We start from the raw sequence: 26,584 nt of genomic DNA, 5'->3' as shown, positions 1-26,584 counted from the left end.
ATGCTCATAAATATTCCAATGTCCCAGACAAATATTCACAAAAACTTCCTTAACACCCATATATCCACTGCAATTTCAGTGATGTTAATCAGCTGAGGGTGGGGAGAACCATTTGAGTTACAGCTATTAAGACATAAGAACACCTATATGCTGATGAATATATTGATGAAAACCTTCTGTGACTTGGACACAGCTATCCATTCCTAGCATAAAACTGGAATAACCATAACTGATATTTTAACTAATACAAATAACCATAACTGATATATTTAACTAACACAGAACCAATCTGCATTCAAAATCTGTGGGAACCATAACAATGTCAACTTCAGTCAACAAAAGGATGAAAGCAATACACACACACGCACACACATGCGCGCATGCGCACAGCCCCTCTCACCCCCATGAAAAGAAAGCAGAATGAACTCAAAGCAGCACACACACAGCCCCCCACACCCCCATGAAAAGAAAGCAAAATGAACTCAAAGCAGCACACACACACACACACTGAGCTCCCATCCCCCCATGAAAAGAAAGCAGAATGAACTCAAAGCAGCACACATACACACACAGTACTGAATGAAAATAAAAAAGAATGAATTCAAATCAGCATACACATACACAGAAACCCCTGAATGAAATGAAAGCAGAATGAACTCAAAGCGGCATGCGCACACAGCCCCACTCACAAAGCAATGAAAAAAAGCAGAATGAACTCAAAGCAGCTAAACCTCCTTTGCAGAGCGCGTGCCAGGCCCCAGCTCTCTCTCTCTCTCTCAAGCAGAATGAACTCAAAGCAGCTTAGCCTCCTCTGCAGAGCCTGCAGGGCCAAAGGAGGAAGGAATCATGTGGGCAGATTCTAGAGCTTCCGGATATTCCCCCTCAAAAAAAGCCCTGGGATCTACCCTTTCCGAGTGTTCCATTTCCAAAATACAATGTAATGATAATGTAACTGAAAAGTAAAATAAAATAGAGACTCACTTTTACCCTATTTAAAGGAACAGAAACTGGTCCTTAACAGAGTAGCACTGATTGCAGACAAAACGTGATGATGGGTAGCTGGAGCATGCTGGCTGGTGTTAGTGTGAAAGAGAAAGATAACCAAGTGCCTCATGTGAGTTTGTTACTGCTTACCCCCCTCTGACCCCCATGTAGTTCAGTCGTTGCCTGGGGGGCTCAGCCCCCTCCAGCCAAATCCAGGAGGGGGGCTCAAGCTCCTCAGCTCCCCCATAGTTACACCTATGGTAAGATGTATTGTGTGAACTCCCCACTGCACCTTGTAAAAGGCCCTACTTCACCCACTGCATTTATTTATGCAGCAATAATTTATTTGCACTTTTTAGAAAAAGCCAAGAAGGTGTTTCTTCTTTTGGTCAAAGATAAAAACTGAATTGTCTCACAGTCTATTACTGACCATTCAAAAAGAGCCTCACCAGTATATGAAATGACAAGTTGTCCTCTTGTGCACTACAGAAAAGATGCATTCACCACCACCACCCCAGCCAGAGATTTATTTATGTATTTGCAATGTTCTATCCTGCTTTCCGCTATTTTTAAAAAGCATTCAAGGTCTTTACAATGTCATCATAAGTACAGTTACACCCTACTAACCCATCTACTGAAGTCAGTGGGGTTAGAAGGATAAAACATTGATTGGGATGGGTACTGTAATAAATTATAATTCTGTGATTGTGGACCTCACCAGTGGGAAGTTTATTTATTAGCCCCATGGAACAATCATCAGCGGGAAGTTTATTTATTAGCCCCATGGAACAATTAGTGCATGAAATAAATATGGGCACACAGCCCATATGCTGTGCCACAACACCTCAGATAAGACTATGAGATGTAAAACAATCTACATTTCAGCAGCAGATAGAGAAAACCAACCTAGCCAAAGAGCAAAATAGCAATAGGTAGGTGACATAAAGACATAAAGGCAGGCGGTGAGCATTGTAAAAACATTCTGACGAACTGGCGTCTGGAATCTGAAGTATGGATAGCGATACTGGAAAGCTGTGCAGATGCTGCAGCTGTTGGCAGTGCAGAGTTTAAAGCCTACCTGTTCAATACAGACTTACTTGCTTGGGGCTCTTTCATACACACTGAAAGCTGCCTTACATTGCAATAGACCACTGGTGTATCTAGCCCAGGAATGTCTGATTTGCTTGGCAATGACTCTCCAGGATTGCAGACTGAACCAGTGTCCTTCTGCTTCTAGCTCAATATTGTCTTCTTTGGCCAGCAGTGGCTCGCCAGTGTTTCCAGTAGAGATTTTTCCCAGAACCTGCTGTCTGAGATACTTTTAACTGGAGATACTTGGGATTGAACTAGGGGTAGTGCTAACAAACAAAGCAAACACACGATCCGCTGAGCCGTGGTCACTTGGTAAGGATGGTTGACAGGGAAGATCTATTGTTACTGACTGGGTTCTCATTTCTGACATGACAACCCCTGTGGAATGAGGAAACGAAGGCATGGGCTGGTGACTTTGGAGAAATTTGTATGTTTCTTTCTTTAATTTTTTCCATAACTCAGTTATAGGCAGACTTGTGAGCAGTGCCCTACGGAAAGTGCATGAAACCATCCACTCTAACCACTTCCTTGCCCCAACCAAGTCAGGCAAGAGGAAGCTGGTTCTTTAAAAAAATTCTTTCCAATGAGGACGATTATTATTATCATTACAAGAGACCTCAGATAGAATCAAAAAGGGACTGTGCTGCAGTGGTGAAACAAATATATGCGATCAAATCCAGCCCCTCCTTCTCTAGACAATCATATTTTCTAAATACAGCAAATAAATTACATAAAACTTGCAGGAGAAAAGGAATGCAGAGAGGGAGGAGGAAGTCACCAGAAACAAGCATCTCCAGGAAATGGCACTAACCACTAACGTACCAGATACTCTAGTTCCTTCTGTTTAGTCCGTTTTTCTGGGTATCTGTCCTGGGTGCAGGGCTGGGAAGAAAAAAATGTCGGCAAACAGCTAGAGAAAGGAATGAGGGAGGAATCCTTATCCCAAAATTTAGAACTCAAGGGCACCCAGTGAAGTTGTTGGATAGTAGGTTAAGGACAGCCAAAATAAGGCACTTCCTCAAATAATGAAAATGTTGGCATTTATAGGCTGTAGTGACGGTTGGTACCATAGAAAGTTGTAAAAGAGCATTAGACAAAATGACAGTGCATAGATCTCTCAATGACTATTAGCAATGAGGGCCAAATGGAACTCCTCTGAACACCAGCTCTTGGGTAGCAGTAACAGAAGGAGGTTTTGGCCCCTGTGCCCCTGCAGATGGGCTGTGTGAGCCATTTGGTTGGACAGTGCAGGAAACAGAATGCAGGACTAGATGGATAATTGGCCAGATGCAGCAGGGCTTTCCTTCTGTACTTAAGGGGGAAAGTGCCTCCAGTAGCTCTTACTTGTGATTTAAATGGTCTTGCCTTCTTTCCAAAAATCAACATAAAAGCAACATATCACACAAGCGCAGTAATCCTGCAGATAGAGGTGGGCACAGACTGAAAAATGGACCAAAATTTAATACAGACTGGGCTGGTTCGGCGTTCACAAACTGTCAGGTCGTGAGATGCCTATTTTCCATGGACTCCACGGATTTTTAGCTGGTCTGTTGGTTTGTGGTTTGTTAAAGCCTCCCTGCCCTGCTGGCAAGTGGTGCCGGGAGCACTTTAACATTTCAATGCCCCCTTGCCAGCAGCCAGCAGTCAGCTCGAGTGCTTGAACATTTAAATCACCCCCTTGCCAGAAGCCAGCAGTCAGTTAGAGTGCTCCCGGCACCACTGGTCGGATTGCAAACCAGATTGTGACCATGAATAGTTTGTGGTCCGTGCCCACTTCTACCCAAGGAGAACAATGAGATTCAAGGATTCATTGGATTTTCCCATAGCATTCTTGGGAAGAATATTGTTTTGGATACTAAAGAAAACAAATTCTGGTCCTACCTAGACTAAACGTGGAGGACCAGCAGCTTAGAGAACATCAAGGATAACTTCAGCAGGTAAAAGGGTTCCATTCATAAATTTCCTTTGCCTTTCTTTTTTAATAGCTAGCAGTCTGGAAAATATCAGAGCATCTAGACAGCACAAATGCATCATTTAGATGGCCAGTGTGCTGCTGAACTTCTTTCCTTGTTGTTTTGGCCTTTTCTCACTACAACATCATTATATCAGCAGATCGGCAACACACCATCAGTGAAAACATCTCTCTAAAGCCTTTGATAGAGTCCAAAGTAACAGGTAACTTAGGCCTCATTTGGTTTACTATATGTTATCATCTCTTTTTTTCTAGCACAAAACAGAAAAAAAATGTAATGGAAATTCAGACTACCGAATAGTAATCAGACTTCCTCTGGGTGCTAAAAATGATAATTGCACCAAGATAGAAGCCAATATTCTGGAGGGAAGAATTTGAAATCTATTTCGGGGCTGGGCTGTTCCATTGCAGCACCTACTGAAGGCTTGTTAGCTGCAGTTTAGCCTCTTCCTCCAGGACGTGACGTATTTCCAGGACTGACTGATTTAGAAACAAAACTTTCTACATTTAGCCACAGAGAGAGTAAAGCTTCTCTTTTTTCCCCCCTGTGATGGTGAGCAAATGAAAGAGTCACAACGGGCTGGTCTAGAAGATGACTGTACTTTACTTTAGGGGGAAAAAAACCCTGTTCATTAAGCAACAAACTCCACAATTAGTATTTTCCACACAATTCTGATCTTGCAAATATTGGAATGAAAATATGTGGTTTGATGTAGGTCAGTGTTTCAAATATGCAACGGGTGCATGTGTATGTGTTCATCCAAGTGCACATTTTATGTCTCTTTATGATCATTCTTTGGACATTAAAGACACCCTTTCCTTCAATAGTTCTAGAAGCAGAATTATACAAGAATTATGCACCTTCAAGCAATAGTGATACCATAGAAAAACTTGGCAATCCTAAGCAGAGTTATCCCAGTCTAAAGCCATTGATTTCAATAAGCTTACACTGGAGTAACTCTGTTTAGGATTGTACTGTAAATTTGGATATTAGCAACAAAAAGATGCAAGGTAATAGAAAAACTGTACTTAAAGCTGATGGCAACTGGTGCAGCATAATGGCTATGCTAGAAGGTTGCTGGTTCAAATCTCACCTCACCAGTCTCCCCAGGTGGCCTGAGTCCATCCTCATATGCAGTAGTTCTGTTGTAAGGATTACATATGAAGCTCTTGGAGCACTGGAAATGCTACATAAAATTTAAGTATCATTTTAACCCCAAAGGCACAAACATGTAAGAACTCTCATCTTAGGAGGAGGTTCTAGAAATGACTTCTATTTTGCACCTCCTGAATGCCACTTCTTAACAAGGTAACAACTGCCTATCATTTTATTCTAAAGTGCTTTATTATACTGGGTTGGTTCTTACCCGCCATTCTGCTTGAACTCACCTGATTTCTCCCCTGCCCCCCCTTTGTTCACTAACCTACATAGCTTGTATTCATGCAGGTTCTACAATCTCCAGCATAACCTTTTGTGGTCAAAAGGGATCCTCTTTTGCAACTAGGACCCAACCCACTGTGGACTCACTATAGTCTTGTAAGATAAGGCTGCATTATTACTGATGGGGAACCAAGGCTGAGACATGGGAAGAAAGGGGTTGATGGGGTCATTTTAGAACCAGGCCACTGGATTTTAACTTGGTGAAAGTTGCTTCCTTTTGGGCTTTCTGAGGTTAACTTCTGAGGTAAAACAACTGCTGAGGTTAGCTTCTGAGGTAAAGCAACTGCTTATTTTTAGAGGTTTATGGATTCTCTTTATCTTGCTTTAATCTTTGCTTTGCCAATTTATCACCGGCTGGGAGTGATCCTCATTTGTGATTACTCATCTTATATAAATGCTATCTCATCTTTTGACTACATTATATTTTCTTTTGAGCTCTTAAGAACTACCCTTCGGACGTGAGGCAGATAGTGCCAGAGATTAGGCCTTCTCCATTGTGGCACCTCATTTATTAAATTCCTTCTTGCATCTGTTCTGTGGCACCTAGCCGTATGAATTTGAAGCAACTACCCAGGCTTTTAATGAACTGTGTTTGATGGATCCAGGGCTGGTGCTACCATTAGGCCAACTAGGCAGCCGCCTAGGGCACAGACCTCAGAAGGACGTAGAACTTCTACGGTAGAAGTGACCTGAGGGGTCCAGCAATGGAACTGGCCATAGCACAAGATGAGCCCTCAGTGGAGAGATTGGAAACACAGCGCGCCCATCTCCGTGCACAACACTGGGTGGTACCAGATGCTGAGGCCAAAGAGTCCTATGCCTGGAAGCTCTTGACCCTCCCTTGCATCCTGGTCGCCCTGATGGAACTCTTGGCTAACAAACTCAGCTCGACTCCTGGACTTGTACCTGCCTGCCTTGCTTTGGACTGCCTTGCCTGTGATCTGACCTGGACTGTTGGACTTACACTTGAATTGTCAACCAGTTAGTGAGCTACCTTGCTTCCTAGTCACCCAGCCCAGGACAGGTGCCCTAGCCCCTGAGCGCGACAATGGCATATAAATTGGTTAATGAAGGGGGGGGAGTTATCCTTGCCTAGGTTGCAAAAAAGCCTGGCGGCAGCGCTGGATAGATCTGTGTGCCTGGGGAGTCCTTGAGCAGATAGAGACTTGTCTATTGGGGGCCCAGTTCTGTGATTCTCATAATCTTCATGTGGCTGGCCATTTTATTACAAGAGTTAGCAATGATGTCACAGCCTGCATCTCTACATTTTTTCCCTGTACATCTATGTAATACATCCATCAGCGGAGGACATACCTCCTGAACTTGATGAAGCAGGATCAGATAAGGAAGGTGTCATGATGTGCTGTATGTATAAGACAGGCATTTGAGAAGAGAAGAAAATGCTACTCTATGCTGCTCTTCAGGGCTCAAACAGAAAAGTGTCTCCTTCTGGTCATAAAATGCAAATTGCAGGCTTATGCAGCCTCAGTTTGCAACAAGGCCATACAGGAAAGGGAGGAGCGTAACACTTCAACCTCTCCTTTGTTTCACTATTTGAAATCAGGCTTCCTAATTAACATTTTATACAGAAAATGTGTGTTTTAAAAACACAGCACACTGGAAGATTGAGGATGCCCAGATTTGCAATTTGTATTTTATGGAGTGAGTTGCATGTTTGGGGTCATGGCAAAGGTGGATTGTGAACACTGATCTCTCAAACCCAAGTCCAATTCTCTCTAGCACACAGTTATCTACTGGAACCCCAGTATCCCCTCTTTTTTGCCATCAAGTCACTCCTGACTTACAGAGACTCCGTAGGGTTTTCAAGGTAGGAGGTGGTTTGCCATTGCTTTCCTCTGCATAGCAGCCCTGGACCTCCTTGCTTTCCTCTGCATAGCAGCCCTGGACCTCCTTGGTGGTCTCTAGCCGAATACTGACTAGAGCCAACCACTGCTTAGCTTCCATGATCTGATGAGATCAGGCTACGTGGACCATCCAGATCAGGGCACCTCTTTTCCTTACCTTTTCATGTTTTACAAAGAATCTTTACAGCTGACTGCATATGTCACCTTTCAGTTTATTTTGAACCCTACCATCTTCATGATTCAAGCTTTGGATACATGGGCATCCACGTCTAAGGTCTATAATTTCTCTACTTCCCTGTTGCCCAGAAGAAGAACAGAACAGAGACATGAACTCTGACATATTTACAAGCATCAAAAAGCATTAAACTATGAGAGAAGGGCTTTTTCAAAGGGGCTATTTCAAATAGTTTGGTTTTTCCCTGAAGCTTGCACACCTGAAGGAATCACAACTCTAATGGATTTGTTTAAATTTAAAATTCACATTTTGCAACTTGTCATGTTTTCAACATTTATTGATTTAGGGTGATCAATCTATCTGTCCATTCATCTGCGTAAGCTTCAGATGATACAAGATATAAGTAACTAAGATTTCAGTGGAATCTCTGATGTGTGGCAGGACCAAAACTCTTATTGTTCAAATAACAAACAAACAGTGAACAAGCTGCACATTGTGAATTATAAATCATCAAAATAGTTAGACATTCCTTTTGCAAACAGGGCATGTGACAAAAATTCAAAACTGCTGTTTAAGGATTCATGACATTTGACTAATGTGAACTTTGCCTTGAACGTTCAGTTGCTTTCTGAATTAAGTTTCCCAACGAACGCGTTAGTCACTCGACATCTCCTAATGGGCTTCTAGTAACCCCTCCCCCCAATTGGGGCCATGCTTAGGAGACAGAACATAGCAAGCAAAAATTATTTCATGGAATTTTCTGCCGCAGGATGTAGAGATGGCCACTAACAATCCACAGAGGCACTGACCGCAATTAGTCATGATGACCAAATGGAACCTCCATGTTTAGAAGCAGTATGCCTGAATACTGGTTGCTGGGGATAAACAATATAAGAAGGCGTTTGCTTCTGTGGTCTGCTAGTAGGCTTAGAAGAGGCTTCAGTTTGGCCACCTTGTTAAACAGGATGCTGGATGTGGAATTTTGGCTTCATATAGCATAGCTGCCCTTGCTTTTTTATCAAATGGGTCAGTAGTGCTAACAGCATTTGAGAATGTTAGCATTTTTGTATAAAATCCTGCCATCCAACTATAATTTACATCTGCAATCCAGTGTACATGTAAAAGCAAAATGGTTCCTGTATGAGTCTGTCTTGGTATACCCCCACCAAATATCTCAATTAGAAGCAAAACAAGAAAAAATGGTGATAATTTCCTAGAAAGGTAAACATCCGATTCGCTCCCTCTCTTTCTTGCCAGAGTAAACATACTTGCCACAAGGAATTAAAAGCAGAGAGGAAAGGATGACTGCAGTCTGACGACAGGATGTCAACAAAGTGTGACCTTTCATTTCTTCTGGCTCGTTGGCCTTAATCTGAAACACCAATTACACCCTCTGTGGACGATAAATATATAAAAACGAAAGGTTCTTCTTTAGCTGACTTCCATGACATGCTGAACTGTCATTTCCTCTTGCTTCTAATTTTAACTCTCACAGTAAAGTACAGTTGTGTGTTTTGGACTTGCTTCCCTTCTGCCTGTGGTGTATTATAATCCAGAACTTCCTCCCTTACTCTTTTCTCCCATCATAACCAAGAATGGACAGACACTGGTCCTTACAAAGCTTGCATCACTCTGGAAATGGCAGCATGACAAACACTCATGAGACTTATAATGGGTCGAAAATGCACTGACTACAGCACCATCCGCTGTCTTCTTCTCCCATAATGCCTCTCTTTAGAGCAACAGGCGGCCACTAATTTTTAATAGGACCCATGATTTATAGTAAGCAAGGACTTACAGTGGCACAGTCAGAATCTGGATCAGCAGAACAGGGCAACAGTCAAGGCCTCAGGACCTTGGAAGGACCCACCACTGGGAAGGGCTTGAGATCCTGGAGGTTTGTTGCCTGTCTCTAGGCATAGAGCAAGGGTCACTGGGGGAGGGAGCTGTGGATTTCCTGCATTGTGCAAGGGGGTTGGACTAGATGATCCTTGGGATCACTTCTAGCTCTATTTTTCTGTTTCTCTTTCTTTCTGAGTGGTGGCAGCGATGGCCTTGGTCCCTCCTGGAAGAATGCCCCTTTTGGCAGGATTTGACCCAACAACCCCTACTTTGACATGCAAGCTACACTGCACAGATCATGGCAGCAGCTCATCCTCTTCTCATGCCAAAGTGGAAATGCTTGGGAGGAAGCTTGGTCAGGCTCTTCCAGAGGGCCTCTAAAGCTGAAACTGTCCATCCAGCTGTCTTTGGCTCTATTCACATTTGCCTCTAGCTGTAATGGAGCAACTCTCCTGTGGCATTTTCTTATGTTGCTTTAATACAAATATGAATACAGTAGTCAGGGCTTTTTTTTCAGGGGGAACGCGGGGGAACGGAGTTCCGGGACCTCTTGAAAAAGGTCACATGGCTGGTGGCTCCGCCCCCTGATCTCCAGACAGAGGGGAGTTTAGATTGCTCTCCATGCCGCTCAGTGGCGCGGAGGGCAATCTAAACTCCCCTCTGTCTGGAGATCAGGGGGCGGGGCCACCAGCCATGTGACCATTTTCTCCAAGGGCAACTCACTGAGTTCCACAACCTCTTTTCCCAGAAAAAAAGCCCTGACAGTAGTCATATTGGCAGGACAGTCCAACCAGGCTGTTGAGCGGATGGGAAGAAATTATGCAACTGGTCTCACTTTCCTGGCCCCAGTATTCAAATACTTAGTGGTGCGGGGAGAAGCCATGAAGAAACACCCTGAAAAGTGACTGCTTTCAAGGACCAGTCTGACCAGTATCCCATGTGTCCAATCAGAGTGTTAGCTGTGACCATCCACTTCTGTCATGCATCCTGCCGAGAAAAGCTTTTGAGGTCCCCAGAAATCTTCTTCAGGACAGATCTTAAGGCCTTCTTGTAAAAGGCAAAGCAAAGAACTACAGAAGAGCCCTTTAGGTTGAATTCAGATGGGAGTGCAAGAAATGCTAGGCAAACTTAAGCTGAAACGACATGTGATGCTGGATTTTCAGGATTAGAACCTGACCCTTGTAATTTGACACAAAAGAGCAGCTACCTGACTTTGCCTCCCTGTGCTGTTTCTGACAGTCCACCTCCCCCACTCTCTGAACAAATTTCAGGAATATAGGCAAAATGGGGTTCAGAAGAAGAGGGGAATCAGCAGAAATAGGCATCCCTTCTTAAGAACTTAAGTGCCCTTAAGTCTTCAGAAAGGCATATTTGATTACAGGCCACACAGTCAGTCTTCTGGTGGTGACATACCTACTTATGGGACTGTCCCCATAGACTAAGTACACTCTGCCCAGTGAAGAACTTCATATTCCTGCAGGCTTTGGGAGGGGAGTTGCTGGAACTTTTTCTAAACCTGAGATGTGGCCCTTTGCAGCTGATAATTTTTTAATGAGATGTTATTGTTTTTAAGTGCTCTTTTTAAAAAATTCACTTTAGGAAATGTCTATTGTTTGATAGGGCTTTCTTAACACTGCGTTCTTTCCCAAAGGCTCTGCAATATCATGCAGAAAATAATTCTCCAAATAAACAATAACTAAATACCTATTGATAGCTGCAGTGATGGGAGTAACCTTGCCATGTTCAGCAAGAATGAGTTTATTTTCTAACCCTGCAATATAAAAAAAATTAGAGGAAACTAAAGTGAAATGCTGGTTTTTTTAATTGCAGTTGCTACGATATATAGGTGTTTATTCAAAGAAGGAAAACACTCATACAGAAATAGAAAGAGCGATGGTATATTCTGCTGAGAAAGGATACGAAGAAGGGAACTGCCAGGTGAGAGCAGTGAGACAGCAGCAATTGGCAGTTTGGTGCCAATGGAATTCTGGATGCTCCCAGTATTTGTGAGGCTCCTGGACACCAAGGGTGCAGCTCTGATGAAGCCTTTTCAACAGTAAACAGACACTACCAATATATTGGATATGGAAGAATACATATGTAGACATGCTTAAAATTTTGGCAGGGCTGCTATGGGCGATTTGGAAGACCATCGAGGTCTTTAAAAAAGAGAGAGGTTTAACTCTTCAGCATGCATGCTTTCTCCAATAAAAACACATGTTTATGTGTGACGTTAATGGCCAATAGTACTGCAGTCCAAGCTCTGCTCACGACCTGAGTTCGATCCCGGCGGAAGCTGGGTTCAGATAGCTGGCTCAAGGTTGACTCAGCCTTCCATCCATCTGAGGTCGGTAAAATGAGTACCCAGTTTCCTGGGGGTAAAGTGTAGATGACTGGGGAAGGCAATGGCAAACCACCCCGTAAAAAGTCTGCCAAGAAAACGTCATGATGCGATGTCCCCCCATGGATCAGTAATGACTCGGTGCTTGCACCTTTACCTTTACCTAATGGTGGATAGATGAATAGTTAAGATTCCTGTCTGCCATCACCACAGCCCTAATCCACTTGATCTCCCTTTCTACTTTCCCCCTTTTTCATTTTTTTTTAAGTTGAGAGCTCCATATCACAACCCTATCCAGAGTCAGTCTGAGTTCACTGAAACCAATAGGTTTAGACTGGAGTATCTTTGCATAGGATTGCACTGCGGGTCACAGATCTCTCAGTTCAACTCTCAGAGTATTAAAATAATGTGAAGAGGATTTGGTGGAACTGATTCTTAAGACAAATGAGAAAACAAATCAGAGTAGCCTGTAGAATATCACGATAGACACGGGGAGCAGAGGAAAGTCAGTGCTTTCATTGGAGAAACTATGCATGAAGAAGGGTCAAATCTCTGTGGCCCTGATCTAGTACACCCATCCTCCGATCCCCCAAGGCTGCTTTTTATTTTTAAGAAACCATCAGGAATACTACTGTGGATCTGTATAACATGTAGCTTGGCCATGAGAAGAATATGCACAAATAGTATTTTTGAGCTGTAGAGTTTGATGTGAGCAGCTTTAGCACAGTAAAGAGGAACTTGTGACACAAGCAGGGTAATGGGTTGCTACAAAATTTTGTACGGTTATAATTTTAGGAGAAGATTCAAAATTAATAGAAAAGGAATCCAAGGCACACATTTAGGCCCTTGAACTGAAGAACTTCTGGAGAGCTAGAGGTGCCAACATCATCTTCTGCACACTACAGAGCAGCCTTGGGGAAGGAAGATGGAATCCTAAGGACTGTAAATCAAAGCGAGCACTATACAGTTTTCTGAATTGACAAGTTAGAATGAAGAGAGATTATTAACTTTTGTGCTCTGAAGGGATGACAGGATGTAAGCCAAAGCGTTTCATCATAGTAGAGGACTTTATTGTCATTACTCGTTTTAGTAGTGCTCAGTGAGGAAATGGGTTGAAGCCACAGGTGCTCCCAGTTGAAACTGATCCACAAAGCTCTCCATGTCCCAGGAACCTGTAAAAGGAGTAAGAGAAGCGACTGAGATGTGGCCCATGATTTTGGCTGCAGTCCTAAGGGCACTTTTCTGGAGTAATCCCTATTGAGTAACATGAGACTTACTTCTGAATAGATCCGTGTAGGATGGCTCCTTTTGTCACTGACATTGGGGACCTCCCAATAGAAACAACATCTATAGCTTTAAGAAATGAATGGTCTCAGCGGCTGTTACTAGGTAACCACAACAGTATTGGCAGAATAAAATGGAGGACAGGAGTTTGCTGTAGGCAGCTTTGGGTTCCTACAGTGGAGAATGGTAGGGTATAAATGAATAAATAATTATAGCTGCATATGGGGGCAGATAAAAGGCAGTGGGTGGGAACAAGAAAAGGAAGCATGGAAAGGTGAGGATATGGGGTTGCTAGGAGGAGGAAAAGAGGAAATACGTGGGGAGGGGGATACAGGGGATAGTGATGTGCCCATTGGCAGTCTTTGCAGGTTCCCCACTATGCAACTGGGCTCATCCCTGTAGCCAGCACCTTGCAACTGGGCCTGGAGTCCTGATTAGACATGGGCATGAACAGCATTATGAACGGAAAAAAAACAACAAACAGGCCGCTCGGCTGCTCGCAGATGGGCCGTTCGTGATGCGCCATTCCAGCCGAACAGGTGGTCATCGCAAGCCTTGTTTGTTGTGATTGGCCACTGTTTGGGAAGCTAGACACTCAGGCGCTTCAATCAGTTGCCTTGGCAATGGAGGGAGGGACTGCTTGAACTCTGTCTGCACTCCCTCTGTTGGCCCGGACACCCCAAGCCCAACAGCTTGATGCGCAGGTCTTCCTTCCGAGCATGGAGCTGCAAATTGGTTACAGTCAGTAACGTGGGGGCAGACACCAGGGGGGAGGGAGGGGGGAGGGGGGTGTTCTGCGGCCATGGGAACTCCAATCTCATTCCTGCAAACCCTGTTAGGCAGTTCTGACTGCCAACCACAGACCTCCTGCGTTTCTCAATGAGACCTCTGCTTATAAAAGGGCACTGCGCTCCCATTTCTGGCTTTCACTTTCAGCAAGCAGTGGAGTGGGACAGAGATGTTGAAAGCCTTTTGGGGGAGAGAGAGTGCATTGGAGCTGGACTTTTTTCTGTGTGTGGTGGGTGGGATAGGGAGCTATCCCCTCTGGTTCCAGGGCTACTGCCAGGCCATGGGGCCAAGCTCAGTGGGCACCTCGGCTGAGGGCTCACCCTGACTAGTATTATTATTATCAGTATCAGTGCCTGATCTGGTCAGGCTTCTGGGTGTGCTGGGCTAGGGCTCTAGCCTCAGCCTCCGGTTCCAGGGCTGCTGCCAGGCCCTGGGGCCAAGCTCAGTGGGCACCTCGGCGGAGGACTCATATTATTATTAGTTCCTGATCTTGTCAGGCAACTGGGAGTGCTGGGCTAGGGCTCTAGCCCTAGTCTCTGGTTCAAGGGCTGCTGCCAGGCTCTGGGGCCAAGCTCTATGGGCACCTTGGCTGAGGGCTCACAGTGTTCTCTCCTTTTTTGTCCTCCTTAATTCTAGCTTGGTGGCACAATGAGTCTTCATGTTGTGGTGGCCACCACAGGTGGTCATGGGGTGAAGTGCAAAGTCCTCCTGGTTTACTTGTGGAAAGCAGTACTGGGTGTGGCTTGGGGGCAGCAAAGCTTACTCCCTCTCCCCCAGATTCACCTGTGGGGGCTGTGGAGGAGGCCAAAGAGGTCTTTCCGCTGCGGGGAGAGGATCTCTCTCAACATTTTCAGGAGGAGGTGGGTGACGGATCCCTGGAGGAATGGTTTGTGTTTTATGAAACATCCCTCCCGTCCCCATCCCAAACTCTCGGTGGTGTCCCTGCCTGCAGTCCACCCCTCGCTCCGTTGTCCGTGGTCAGCTCCACAGCGCAGCCTGTAACCATTCATCCTCCTTCCCCTGGGACAGTTAGTTGTCCATGTTTCAATGCCTCCGTATGGAAGCACTTTCAGGCCCTTCCTAATGACCCCCATGTGGTGCGGTGCTGTGCCTGTGATGTCCTGATGCACAGGGGCAAAAACCCGAAGCACCTGTCATCGATGGCCCTGACTAGGCACCTGAAGATGCACCACCCGAGCCTGTGGTCTCTGTCCTCGCCCTGCGAAACATCCGTTGGGGGGAGAAAGGGGGCGACCAGCTCTTCTGACCAGGGATCAGTGGGAGGGTCACCAGAATCCACCCCAAGCAAGAATCCTTGCCCAGAGAGTGACGCTGGTGGGAGCGGAGCGCTCAGGCAGGCCGCGCTCACGGAGGTTGTCCCCTCGGGGTCTGGGACAGTGCTGCTTAGAACGGCGAGGTTGAGGGCTCAGGAGCCGGGCCTTCGTGTCTTGGCAGAAACGATTGCCCTACATGGCTTGCCCATAGCCATCGTGGAGTATGTGGGCTTCCGCAGGCTACTAAAGAATCTTGCCCCTTGGTTCTCCATGCCGTCGCCGTGCACCCTTGCCCATTGAGTCTGGCGGGTATCTCGAATGAGGGCTGGCACATTTGGGTCAGGTTTAGCCAGGCTCACTCCCACTGCTAACAGGCTTCTGAGGCCTTGCTAGGCCGTCCTGGCACAGCCAGATCATCATGACACCTCCTTTCTGTGAAGGCTCTAGTGCTCGCTCAGGTTAGGTGTCTGAGTGATGGGTAACCGCACTAGCTCCCCTCAGTTCTCGGGGCTGCTTCCACTCTAACCTTTCCTAGTGACCTCTCCTGTCCTTTCTCTCCCGTCCTTTCTGCAAAGGCAGGAAGGTGGTTCATGTCTGCACATTTCATCATCACTCACACGGTCCCCATTTCTCCTTCTACAAACCCTTTGGAGACCTCTGCTGTCCATTCCATCCCCCACGAAGGCAGGAAGGTGTCTGGTGGTGCCGCCCAAACTGTTATGAGTAGTGCCCGTACTGCCTGCTCAGGTGAGGTGTCTTGGAGTGGTGTTGAACTGCTCTGCCCCCCCGTCATTTCTCAGGGCTGCTGGTCCCTCTTTCTACCTCTCCCTCTGTGGAACCACTCTGACCCTTCTGAACGACCTCTTGTGTCCTGCCCATCCCCTTCTTTCCACGAAGGCAGGACAGCAGGTCATGTCAGCCGCCACTTAACGAGGGACTATCCTGTTACTGCTGCCTCCTTGGTCACAAGGGACAGCTCGGCTGCGATTGCACATCTGATTGTACAGTATAGGGATACAGCACGGTTGCACAGCATGGCAGCTCCCTTGTCAACGGGACTGACTGGAACCCTTTGAGCGGGTGGGGGGGGGATGTGTCCCGCGACTCCCATCCTTTCCGCAAAGGCAGGAAGGTGGCTGATGGCAGCTGCTGCCACTGCACTGTTTCTTCCTCCCCCTCTCTGGGACCACTCCGACCCCTACCAACTACCTCTCCTGTCCCATCCATCCCATCGTTTCCACTCATGCAGGAAGGTGGGTGATGGTTGCTGCCGCCGCAGAGTACCTCTGTGGGTTCCGCGGATGAGGACTCCTAACGCTTGGGAGCTTTCCAGGTCCCAGTCCATACGTCTCCCTCTCGGATACTAACACGACCCTTCCCAATGACTTGCACCGCCCCGTCCCCTCCTTTCTGTGACGGCAGGGAGGTGGTTGATGGCAGCAGCCGCTGATGGATCAGGGTCTTCCAGGCCCTGTCGCAGGATCTTCCAGGTACAGCTCGTCGCCATGGCCAGAAGCCCTTGGTCCCCCTCTCCCACCCTGATCACTTAATCTTCCCTCTTTCCTCCTCTCCCTCTCAGGTACTGCCACGACCCTTCCCCACCACTTACACCGCCCCATCCCCTCCTTTCTGTGATGGCAAGGAGGTGGTTGATGCCAGCAGTGGCTGATTTGGGGTCTTCCCGTCCCCTTCACAGGATATTCCAGGTATGGCTCGTCGTGGCACCCAGAACGCCTTGGTCGTCCTCTCCCTGACCATTTCATGTTCCCTCTTCCTCCTCTCACTCTCGGGTACTGCCACGACCCTTCCCCACCACTTGCACCGCCCCATCCCCTCCATTTCGTGACAGCAGGGAGGTGGTTAATGCCAGCAGCCGCTGAACTTCCCGTCCCTCTTCCAGGATCTTCCAAGTACGGCTTATCACCATGGCCGGAAGCCCTTGGTCCACCTCTCCCACTCTGATTACTTTGTCTTCCCTCTTTCCTCTTCTCCCTCTCGGGTACGGCCACTACCCTTCCCCACCACTTGCACCGCCCCATCCCCTCCTTTCCGTGATGGCAGGGAGGTGGTTGATGCCAGCAGCAGCTGATTCGGGGTCTTCCCACCCCCCTCGCAGGATCTTCCAGGTATGGCTTGTCGCCGCGGCTGGAACCCCTTGGTCTCCCTCTCCCTAACCACCCAGCAGCCACAGTCATCAACCACCTTGCTGCATAAACGGATAATCTGTCCAATTCTTACCTGGAGGCCTGGTGGGCAGGCACATGGGGGGTGCCGCCAGCGAGCGGCCAGACCCCCCCGCCCCCAAGAGGGGAGGTGGCCTGCCACCGCCTCCCCAAGCCCGCCAGGCCTGGCGGTTGCAGTCATCAACCACCTTGCTGCATAAGCGGATAATCTGTCCACCTCCTACCCGGAGGCCTGGCGGGCAGGCACATGGGGGGTGCCGCCAGCGAATGGCCAGATCCCCCACCCCTGAGAGGTGAGGTGGTTCGCCACCGCCTCCCCAAGCCTGCCAGGCCCGGCGGCCACAGGCGTCATCCAACTTGCTGCATAAGCAGATAATGTGTCCACCTCCGACCTGGAGGTCTGGTGAGTGGGCACACAGGGGGTGCCGCTGGCACGCGGCTAGACCCCCCACCCCCGATAGGGGAGGCAGCTCACCACTGCCTCCCTGAGCCCACCAGGCCCGGCAGCCGCAGTCATCAACCACCTTGCTGCGTAAGTGGATAATCTGTCTGCCTCCTACCCGGAGGCCTGCCGGGTGGGCACATGGGGAGTGCTGCTGGTGAGCGGCCAGACCCCCCACCCCTGAGAGGGGAGACGGCCTGCCACTGCCTCCCCAAGCCTGCTAGGCACAGCAGCCAAAGGCGTCACTCACCTTGCTGCATAAGCGGATAATCTGTCTGCCTCCTCCCCAGAGGCCTGGCGGGCAGGCACATGGGGGGGTGCCGCCAGTGAGTGGCCAGACTCCCCACCCCTGAGAGGCGAGGCGGTTCACCACCGCCTCCCTGAGGCTGCCAGGCCTGGTGGCCGCAGATTCACCCACCTTGCTGCATAAGCAGATAATCTGTCTGCCTCTGACCCGGAGGTCTGGCGAGCGGGCACACAAGGGGTGCCACTGGTGAGTGGCCAGACCCCCTGCCCCCAATAGGGGAGGCAGCCCACCTTCAGGACCACTGCACGGGGCCAAAGTGAACTGGGGAGGGTGGCTCCATTTGTGCTGAATGGGAGTTTCCTGGTGGCATCGAATTTGGGAATGTATAACTCCGAGATCCATATTGCAATCTTGACCAAACTTGGGTGATGGCTGGAGAAGAGCCTGCTGCACATTCCCTGTAAATATGGACCCTCTAAGTGCTAAGGGGGCTGCTCTGGTGCTGATGAACACCAGACACCAAACATGTTCGTTAATGGGACATATTAGGTTCCATTCGTCTGTTCATGTTCGTCGTTGGGAATGAACAACGCACAGCCTGTTCGTTTTTTCCCCTCTGTTCGTGCCCATGTCTAGTCCTGATGGCTAGAACAGCACAGAGTTTTTCCAGGGAAAGGCTGCTAGCGGTAGGAAAGTAAGACAGCTGAAGATAGTGGGGCAGATAAAGGTAGTTAACTGGTGTGGGGGAGGGAGAAAGGAAGCAGGAAAAGAGGAGAAAGTATAGGGGCTTTCAGGGAACGGAAAGAGGAATTACTGAGGGAGGGTGGGTGGAACACCTCCTGCACGTCCTTGCAGGTCCTCTACTTGCATTGGTATAAACCTGTAGTATAGATGTGCCCACAAAGATCCTTGCAGCAAACCAAGCCCTATGATAGTTATGTTCATCTATGTTCAAGCCAATAGGAACATTTTACATGACAAAATTGGAAAGCAGCAAGGCTAACTTAATATAGCAGGGGATGGGCACTGGCTCATTTCAGTGCTGAGAGAGGGTTTTTTTTAATGAGTTCATCATTTTGGAATCAAACACATTTTGGTTTTCACAATATATGTTGTGTTGTTTTTCCTATTTAAATCTAACTTGCTAACACATGTTATTTGCTCCTTATGGCCTTTTGAAGAAAACCTTCTCTCCACTTATCACCCCCCCCCAAGGGTTCCTGGAAATCCCCCGCCACCCGCACTGGTACATATTTGTGGGGAAAGTGACAGATTTTCTTGGGGCTCCTCCCTTCAGTGATTTATGAAACAGGGAAGTGTGAGTAACCCTTTGAGGCTCATTGCTGCACAGCCTATGGGGGAGCTGACTGGTCCCTCCCTTCTGTTAATCCATAACTGTGCTAAAGAGAGGCCTATCCACCCTTTCCACCCTTTCCAAGATGAAAATAGGGATGTTTTCAAAATGCCTTAATTTTCATACCAAAAACCACTATCAGCCCCCTCTCCTATAACACATTGCTTGACGGATCTGTTCTGTCTGTTGTATACCATACTCATTTACTCTGTAACATCCTGTCCCTTACTGATTTAAAAGCCAAAAAAGAGAGCAAAATAAAAATAGTTCTTTGGATACTAGAAAAAAGATAGAAAAACTGTTCTTCAATAGGTAACCAACATCTCAAAACACTACAGTAGTTGCAGTGTGTGAAATAGTAGGTTGAGCATGGCATGGTACCATAGTGTTCAAGTGTGCACATTTACATGGATGTGCACTAGAGACATGTATAACGCCCTCTTTCACTTCTAGAAACCCAAAAGAAGGAGCTAAGCCCTAAAGAATAACAACAACAATTGTTCATATTCACAAACATTCAATAAGACATTCCCAAAAAACAAGAACAGGGACAAAATAGGGATTTACTATGGCCAGGCACCAGAAAATAGGAACTGCCTCTGATAAATAGGGGCATTTGGAGCATGTGGCTTAACTATAGTTCTAAAGTAATGATCAGGCCACACCAGGGTTGCTTCCATTTTCTCTGGAAGTGATATTCATTCATTTGCTCAGTTATAACAGATAATTTAGATGTCACTACCAAGTGGTTGCATTCTAATGTATTCCAGGGTATTTCTCTTTAAAGACTAGGTTGCAATTTTCCTGACTTTTCTAAGTGGAAATGAGCAACACATTTCTCTGTGTGGTCTGGCAAAGTGCTTACTGATTTCTTACTGACCTGGCTTTCACTCACACCATCACATGTCTCTCTACCCTCATTATGTATGTGTACATACTATCTGTTGCTGAATGTATTTTCCTACTATGTAATTTCTATATCATTTAACATGTCATGTTAATATTTATGCTTTGTTTCACCTTTGTCTCAGATTTCTGCTTGGTTTCAGATTTCGGCAATCCTGATCCTGATTCTATTACTTATCAGATGTCCCATCCTGTTGATTGTATTTAATTTACACTGTGTAATCCACTTTAAGTCTCAGTGAAAAAGGTGGACTATAAATTTATACACACAAACACATACACATATATTGGTGATACACTAAAATGTTGAGCTGAAGAGGGCTCAATGGCTTGACCCTGTTATGCTGAGCTGTGCAGTGACTTCCAAAGCAGCGAGTGGTCTTGCTGCTCTATGGTTGAGCTAGTGTTGCCAGGCTCCCTTACCCTGGGGGCAGGGATAACCCTTTTGTTTTCTTTTTGCATGTGTGTTCCTAGGCCTGCACAATGACTGTGAAGCACATATGCGCTCCCAGGGAACTGCAATGACGTCACTTCCCGGAGTGATGTCAGGCAGGCCTGGAAAGGCACCCAGGAGGCCTGTTCCCCCGCCTTTTCCTTCAGCTGGCCAGGTGAGTAGTGGCAGGGAGCAGAGGGTGGGAGTGGGGGACTCCTCCTCTCCACTGGGGGATCCATCAGCCCCAGGTTGAGCACAAACCAGAGAAACCATCTTCTACTCAAGTTAGAGCAGAAGTGCAGACAAAAGAAAGAACAAAAATTTAACTGGCAACTACTTCCCCCATTATTTTTCAACTGCTAGCAAGATCTTTAAGGCTTTCACAGATGTTGCACATATCATAATGGGAATAGATTTCTATTTTATGAAATGCACAAGGTATTCTTTTTGCTAGGTTCCAAAATGACTAACAGTACAAGAAATAAAACAACCGTCACAAGACCATCACCAGAAATTATTTCACTAATAGATTTCTGTTAGTTGCTGTGTTGAACCATAGTTGGACTGGTGCTTCCACATGATTGTGGAACAGTAATGCCTCTGTAATGTTGAAGGGGCTACTGTGGAAAGGGCCCTGCATGTTTGCCCTGCCTCCTTTGTTGCATTAGAAATCTCTGCTAAACCTTCAAGCTGTTGCATCAGACTGGCTGTATGGGAAGAAGAGGAAAAGCAATAGTTTTTAAATGTTAAAGCCCCCTCCCCAATCCCACAAGCTTCTGATCCCATGATCTGAGAATCATGAGCAAATATGAATTTACAGAGAAACGAGAAGTGAAATTATTTCTCCTCCTAGAGAAGTTTCTTGCATGCTGATGAGTTTACAAGAGGAAGCTCAAACCCTACTTGCCCCATAAATGTACAGTGTCTGAATTGTAGTGCTGGTTCGCTCGCTCGCTCGCTCGCTCGCTCACTCACTCACTCACTCACCCACCCACCCACCCACCCACCCACCCACTCACTCACTCACTCACTCAGGCTCAGTGCCAGAAGGATGTCCAGTTTCAGTCCTAGATTTCATGGACTGGGTTCCGCTTCTTGTGCACGACCTTGTCAACTACCATTCTGAAGTTGTTTTTTTAAAGATGACTTGGGCTGTAACATATATGTTTGCCTAAAATGTGTAGCTATGCCCTGAGGGGGGCAGTAAATACTACTCTCACCCCAGACACTGGCATCACCAGTGGTGATTGGCAGAACTCTTATATTGGTTTGAACAAAGAGCAGCATAGGGGAACGTGGTGCTGGTGGTAAGAGGTATCACAGGAAGGAATGGATTTTTTTTCTTCTCTCCTGTTACCATCAAATATCAAAGTAGTAATCATCATCATCATCAGATAATTTTTACTGAATTTCTAGGGTTTTTTGGTCATCCTCCTCCCCCACCACAAAGACCTTCAAAGCAACTTTCTTCAACAATCTGTAGAATCTGTTTAGCACCATACAACATCCAAAGGGCATCTCATATAAACTCCATAGTCCTCCTTAACACTACCCTGTAAAGTAAGTACTATTAAACTGATATTTCAGCTGGGAGATGGGAGTGAGCAAACAATTCTATCCTCACTTTGCTTAAGTGCAGTGAGTTTCTAGCAGATACTGTGGGATTTGAGTCCAGTCACAACTTAGAGATCAACACAATTTTCAGATATAAGCTTTTGGGAGTCAGAACAGATGCAAAGCTTGTACCAGGAATTTCCTGGTTCACAGCTCACACTGTTTCCGTGTGATGAGGTGGCACAAAAACATGTCCCTAATGCTTCAGCAGTAGTAAGTGGTATGGAAGTAGGTGGGAACAGTGTCCACGTGCCCCTTCCCCATGCTGCTGATACTGTTGACACTGCCCCACCCCCTTCTGTCACATTGGTGCAGAAGCACCAATGGGATGATTATATTACCCTGTGGCCCAACCCCCTCCCCCTTTCCCTTCCCAGCTGAGTCAACTGTAAAGTGGGCACAGCGTACATGGACAATCTCCTTGCAGCTGCTGTATTTCCTCTAGTGAGCCAAATCAAAGGAAGCCGGTCTGGCTCAAAGAGAAAAGCCCTGGGTGGCCCACAAGTCATGCTTAGAATGAGCACAATGTTCTATGGAACCCCTTTTAAATATGGGGGCATGCTGCTCTCCATCTGGGGGGGAAACTTGTGTGTACATGGACTTGATCACTTAGCTATTATAACAGATTTCATATTCTTATTTCCTGGACGAAGAGTAGTGGAGAACTGCATTTTTGGAGCTGGGAGCACTATCAAGGCATGAATGCTGTGCATATTACTAGTTTTGTCATGGCAGAATGTTCACTCCTGTGGCTTAGAGTGACTAGCTGTTGATATTGCTTGCTCCAAGATCTGACCCAAATTTTCTTTAGACTCTGTCCACAAACCTCAGGGTAACTTGGTTGTCTGGGGGATGCATGGACAGGTTTCAGTTGTCTGCTATTTTCCTGGATCGTCTTTAAAAATCAATTAGGAAAAAATTATTGTGCATTCTTCCTAAATAATTTCAAATAAATTTGAAATAATTTAGGCCAGAAAGATCTCTGAAGGCACATGATACAATTCTATTGCTGAACTTGTCTCTGTAGACCAGTGGAATGAAGCGGGGATGACATGTGGACACACTGAGCTTATTGGAGGAACAGCCAGGAAATATTGTGATGCATAAATAAAATGTAAATTCATACCCTTGTGCGGGCAAAGGTATCCCTTTATTTACTTACTGTGATGGACTGGGCCTTCATCAACTGATGGACCCGGCTCTCCTAGTGAAATCTGAGGGAGGTTAGGTGGCTGTCCCACCTAACCAGAGCCCAGAACAGGGACAGTGGTGGTGGTGGCAATACCCTGAGGCAGTGGAGTGAAGCTGCCCCCTCCTTTGCCAGATAGGGCAACTGAGGGGGCAGCTTCATTCCACTGCCTCAGGGTATTGCCGCCACCACTGTCCCTGTTCTGGGCTCTGGTTAGGCGGGATAGACACCTAACCTCCCTCCAACGTCACTAGGAACCTGCCTCTAGTCTTTCCAGGGATCTTTGGGGCTTCCCAGGAGGGTTGACAACTGTCTGGTTCACTACTTTTCTCCTCCTTAGGGATTCCTTGATCCCTCTCCTCTCCTAGCGTTTTTAAGCAGTTGGGGAACTATGTGGTACAGAGGGACTTCACTCCAACAATCAAAAGGATTTATTTAATACAGGCACCCCAGAAGTGAATGGAAGAAATAAAAATAACATTGACCAAACCGTTTCATCTCTCTCCCTCCTCTAAACTATCTAGATGGCCTGCAGGGCAGGTACATTACTTTGTTGCTCTGGGAATGAAAAAACTTCCCCAAAATGGCTGCCATCTCTGGTCTGAGAGCAAGGCTATATCTGCCTCTATCTCTTACACACTCCAACCAGCCAACCAATTCTCCTCCCACTCCCAAAAGCTGGGCAGTATATATAGCAGTTTCCACCCAGGAACTAGCTCTCTCTCTCCTGCAGCCTTCTGGGGCATATCTCCTCATAATCTTTTTGGATTTCCTGTCCTCTCTAGGGAGTTGCCCTCAGATTACTGGTTTGAGACAGGAGGGGAGGGGGGTGAGGAGGAGATTAGGCCAAGACCTACCTAAAGTTTGATACTCTCCTCCCATCCAGCCCACAGAAAGTTAAACACACACACAAGGTAACGTTTCTCCACACTTACTAACATATTTCTATTCCGGTTCTTCTCATTGTTCAAAACAGTTTATAATAAGACAAGCGAATTAAAACCAACCAACAACCCAATAAATTAGAACATTGACAATTCAACACTATTAGCCCACCTAAACAATACATATTTTACAATGTCACCTGAACTGGATGAGAGAAGAGGCATCTCTTACTTCAACTGACAGCCCATCCCAGAAGGATGAGGCTGCTGCAAAAGGCATTCTAGTCCTGGCAGTCATAGATTTCACCTCTCTTAGGTTACAAAAAGGGAGTAAACCTTGCTGTGAGAATCGTAACTGCATAAAAACCTACCAAGCCAGCTACTCTCAACCATGGCGGCTGAGCTGTTAAGTGAACTCAGGATTTCTCTCTACATTCATTAAACATTGTTTTTAAGTTATGGTAGATAAATGTGATCCTCCTTAAACAATTTGAACCATGCCTACATGAAGGGCAATTCTTAGATGCTCCTACAAGATGTCTACTCCTTATGTGTGTGCTGTAAGAGACATGTACTGCAGTTTCAGGTGGGTAGCCATTTTGGTCTGTAGTAGAAGAGCAAGGTTCTGGTCCAGTAGCACCTCTAAAGACCAACTGGTTTTCCAGGGTATAGCTTTCAAGAGTCAAAGCTCTGACATAGGGAGCTTTGACTCTCAAATGCTCATACCCTGGAAATCTAGTTGGTCTTTAAGGTGTTTCTGGACCCAAATCTTGCTCTGATGTACAGCAGATTACACTTTTAGAAGAAAATGTGGAGCCCCACTTACCCAGTCTTTCCCCCTATAGCAACAGAAGGTCAGGAGGAGTAAATGAGCTCAGCACAATTACTAACACTGTACAGATGCCCAATAAACACTACCAAGATAGCACTAAAGTGCTCAGCACGACAGCAAATTTTAAATGGTGTTAGGTAAACGGGGGGGGGGGGGCAGGGGATAGGGGAAAGCAGTGACACAGTTCTGCTCTTTTAGTGGTGGTTGTCTATTTTCTAAAAATGTGGAGCCGATAAGTTCACAGCTGCAGCCTGAATGGTCCAATCTATTGCATACCAGGAACAAAAGAAATCTGATAAAACCACGATGCAGAATTTGGGGACTGACTTCGGCCAGAAGTTATGATCCTTCTCTTCCTGGACCCGCCCATGTTGCTGTGCAATGTGGTGATAGTCACTGGGCCAGGAAGACCGCTTGCCTTATCTCTTTTCAGATCTCAGGAGTTTAATAAACACAACAAACCAATCCTGCAGCTCTTGCAAAACAATTAGCAGAGTAAGGTTGCCTCATCATTTGCCTCCCAGCCAGCAGGTCCAGGACCAGAGCAAGTGAGGATGCAGCTGAGTTCAAGCACTTTCTGTTTGCTACCACACAGTAAAGGAGGAACCAGCTGAGGAGCAAGCTCATGCTTGCCAACTCCTCTTGACTCAGTGCTGGAGTGTACGGAAGTGGAGATTCTGTGCACTGCAGTTTTGCAACTGTGCAAGAGAGAAAAGCCCCTGCTCTCAACAAGGGTTTTTTCCCCCCTCCATGACACGATCCGATTTGGGTTAACCCCAAGGAAGTGCAGTCATGGAACTTAAGCAGCTGCCTTGATTGGGAGAATAGTCCTTTTGCAATGTATTTACTTTCCCCAAGAAGCCCACCATTTTCTCCTGAGTGAGCAGGCTCCTCCAAAAGCAGCAACTGATTCCATGTTAGAAGTTCCAGCAGTGCCTTGCCAACCTGCATTGTACCAAGGCTGGAAGAAAAGGCAGCTTGCAAACCATGTGCAGCAATGGTTAATTGTGTCACAAGGCACAGAGAAGATTCCTATGTGCTCTGTATTTAGCTCACTCCCCATGAAGCAAAGTTGCTATGCTCAGTCAGTACACACACACACAGCACTTGAAAAATCTGGCCTTTAAAATCAAAATCAACAGCGAAGAAACAGAAGGAGAGTATCAGGAGGCTCAATGGACAAACCAATAAATGTAAAGCACTTGGTGTGCTGAAAAGAGCTATACAATGAAAAATAAGTATCACGATCAAGTATTGGGCTGATGCTGGGCATCAGCCTAGTAAATTACTTAGGATTGTGTTTCCTTAGAATTCACTGTCATCTACAAGCACATTATTTCAGGATATGGGTTCCCAATGCTAGGCAAGTTGATTATGAAACTTCTTGATTCACCTGGCTTCGTATAAATATTAAGAGAGTGACCTTCTCTTGCCTAGTCAA

The 26,584-nt window shown here is 46.5% G+C and overlaps 1 protein-coding gene across 6 annotated transcripts in view; it reads right to left on the bottom strand.

Moving 5' to 3' along the window:
* Positions 1-11,175: 11,175 nt before the first annotated feature.
* PEBP4 (phosphatidylethanolamine binding protein 4) overlaps positions 11,176-26,584 on the bottom strand; it is a 333,303-nt gene continuing 317,894 nt past the window's right edge. For all 6 annotated transcript variants that reach the window (XM_054998347.1, XM_054998350.1, XM_054998351.1 and 3 more), the window contains one exon: positions 11,176-12,884. In XM_054998347.1, the coding sequence (XP_054854322.1) occupies positions 12,799-12,884 (86 nt within the window). In that variant the 3' untranslated portion in view covers positions 11,176-12,798. The remainder of the gene's footprint in view (positions 12,885-26,584) is intronic.

This window comes from Eublepharis macularius, chromosome 14, assembly GCF_028583425.1.
Source record: "Eublepharis macularius isolate TG4126 chromosome 14, MPM_Emac_v1.0, whole genome shotgun sequence".
In the NCBI taxonomy this organism is placed as follows: Eukaryota; Metazoa; Chordata; class Lepidosauria; order Squamata; family Eublepharidae; genus Eublepharis; species Eublepharis macularius.
Note: the sequence above shows the minus strand (reverse complement) of the source record. Positions and strands in the feature narration are given on the sequence as shown.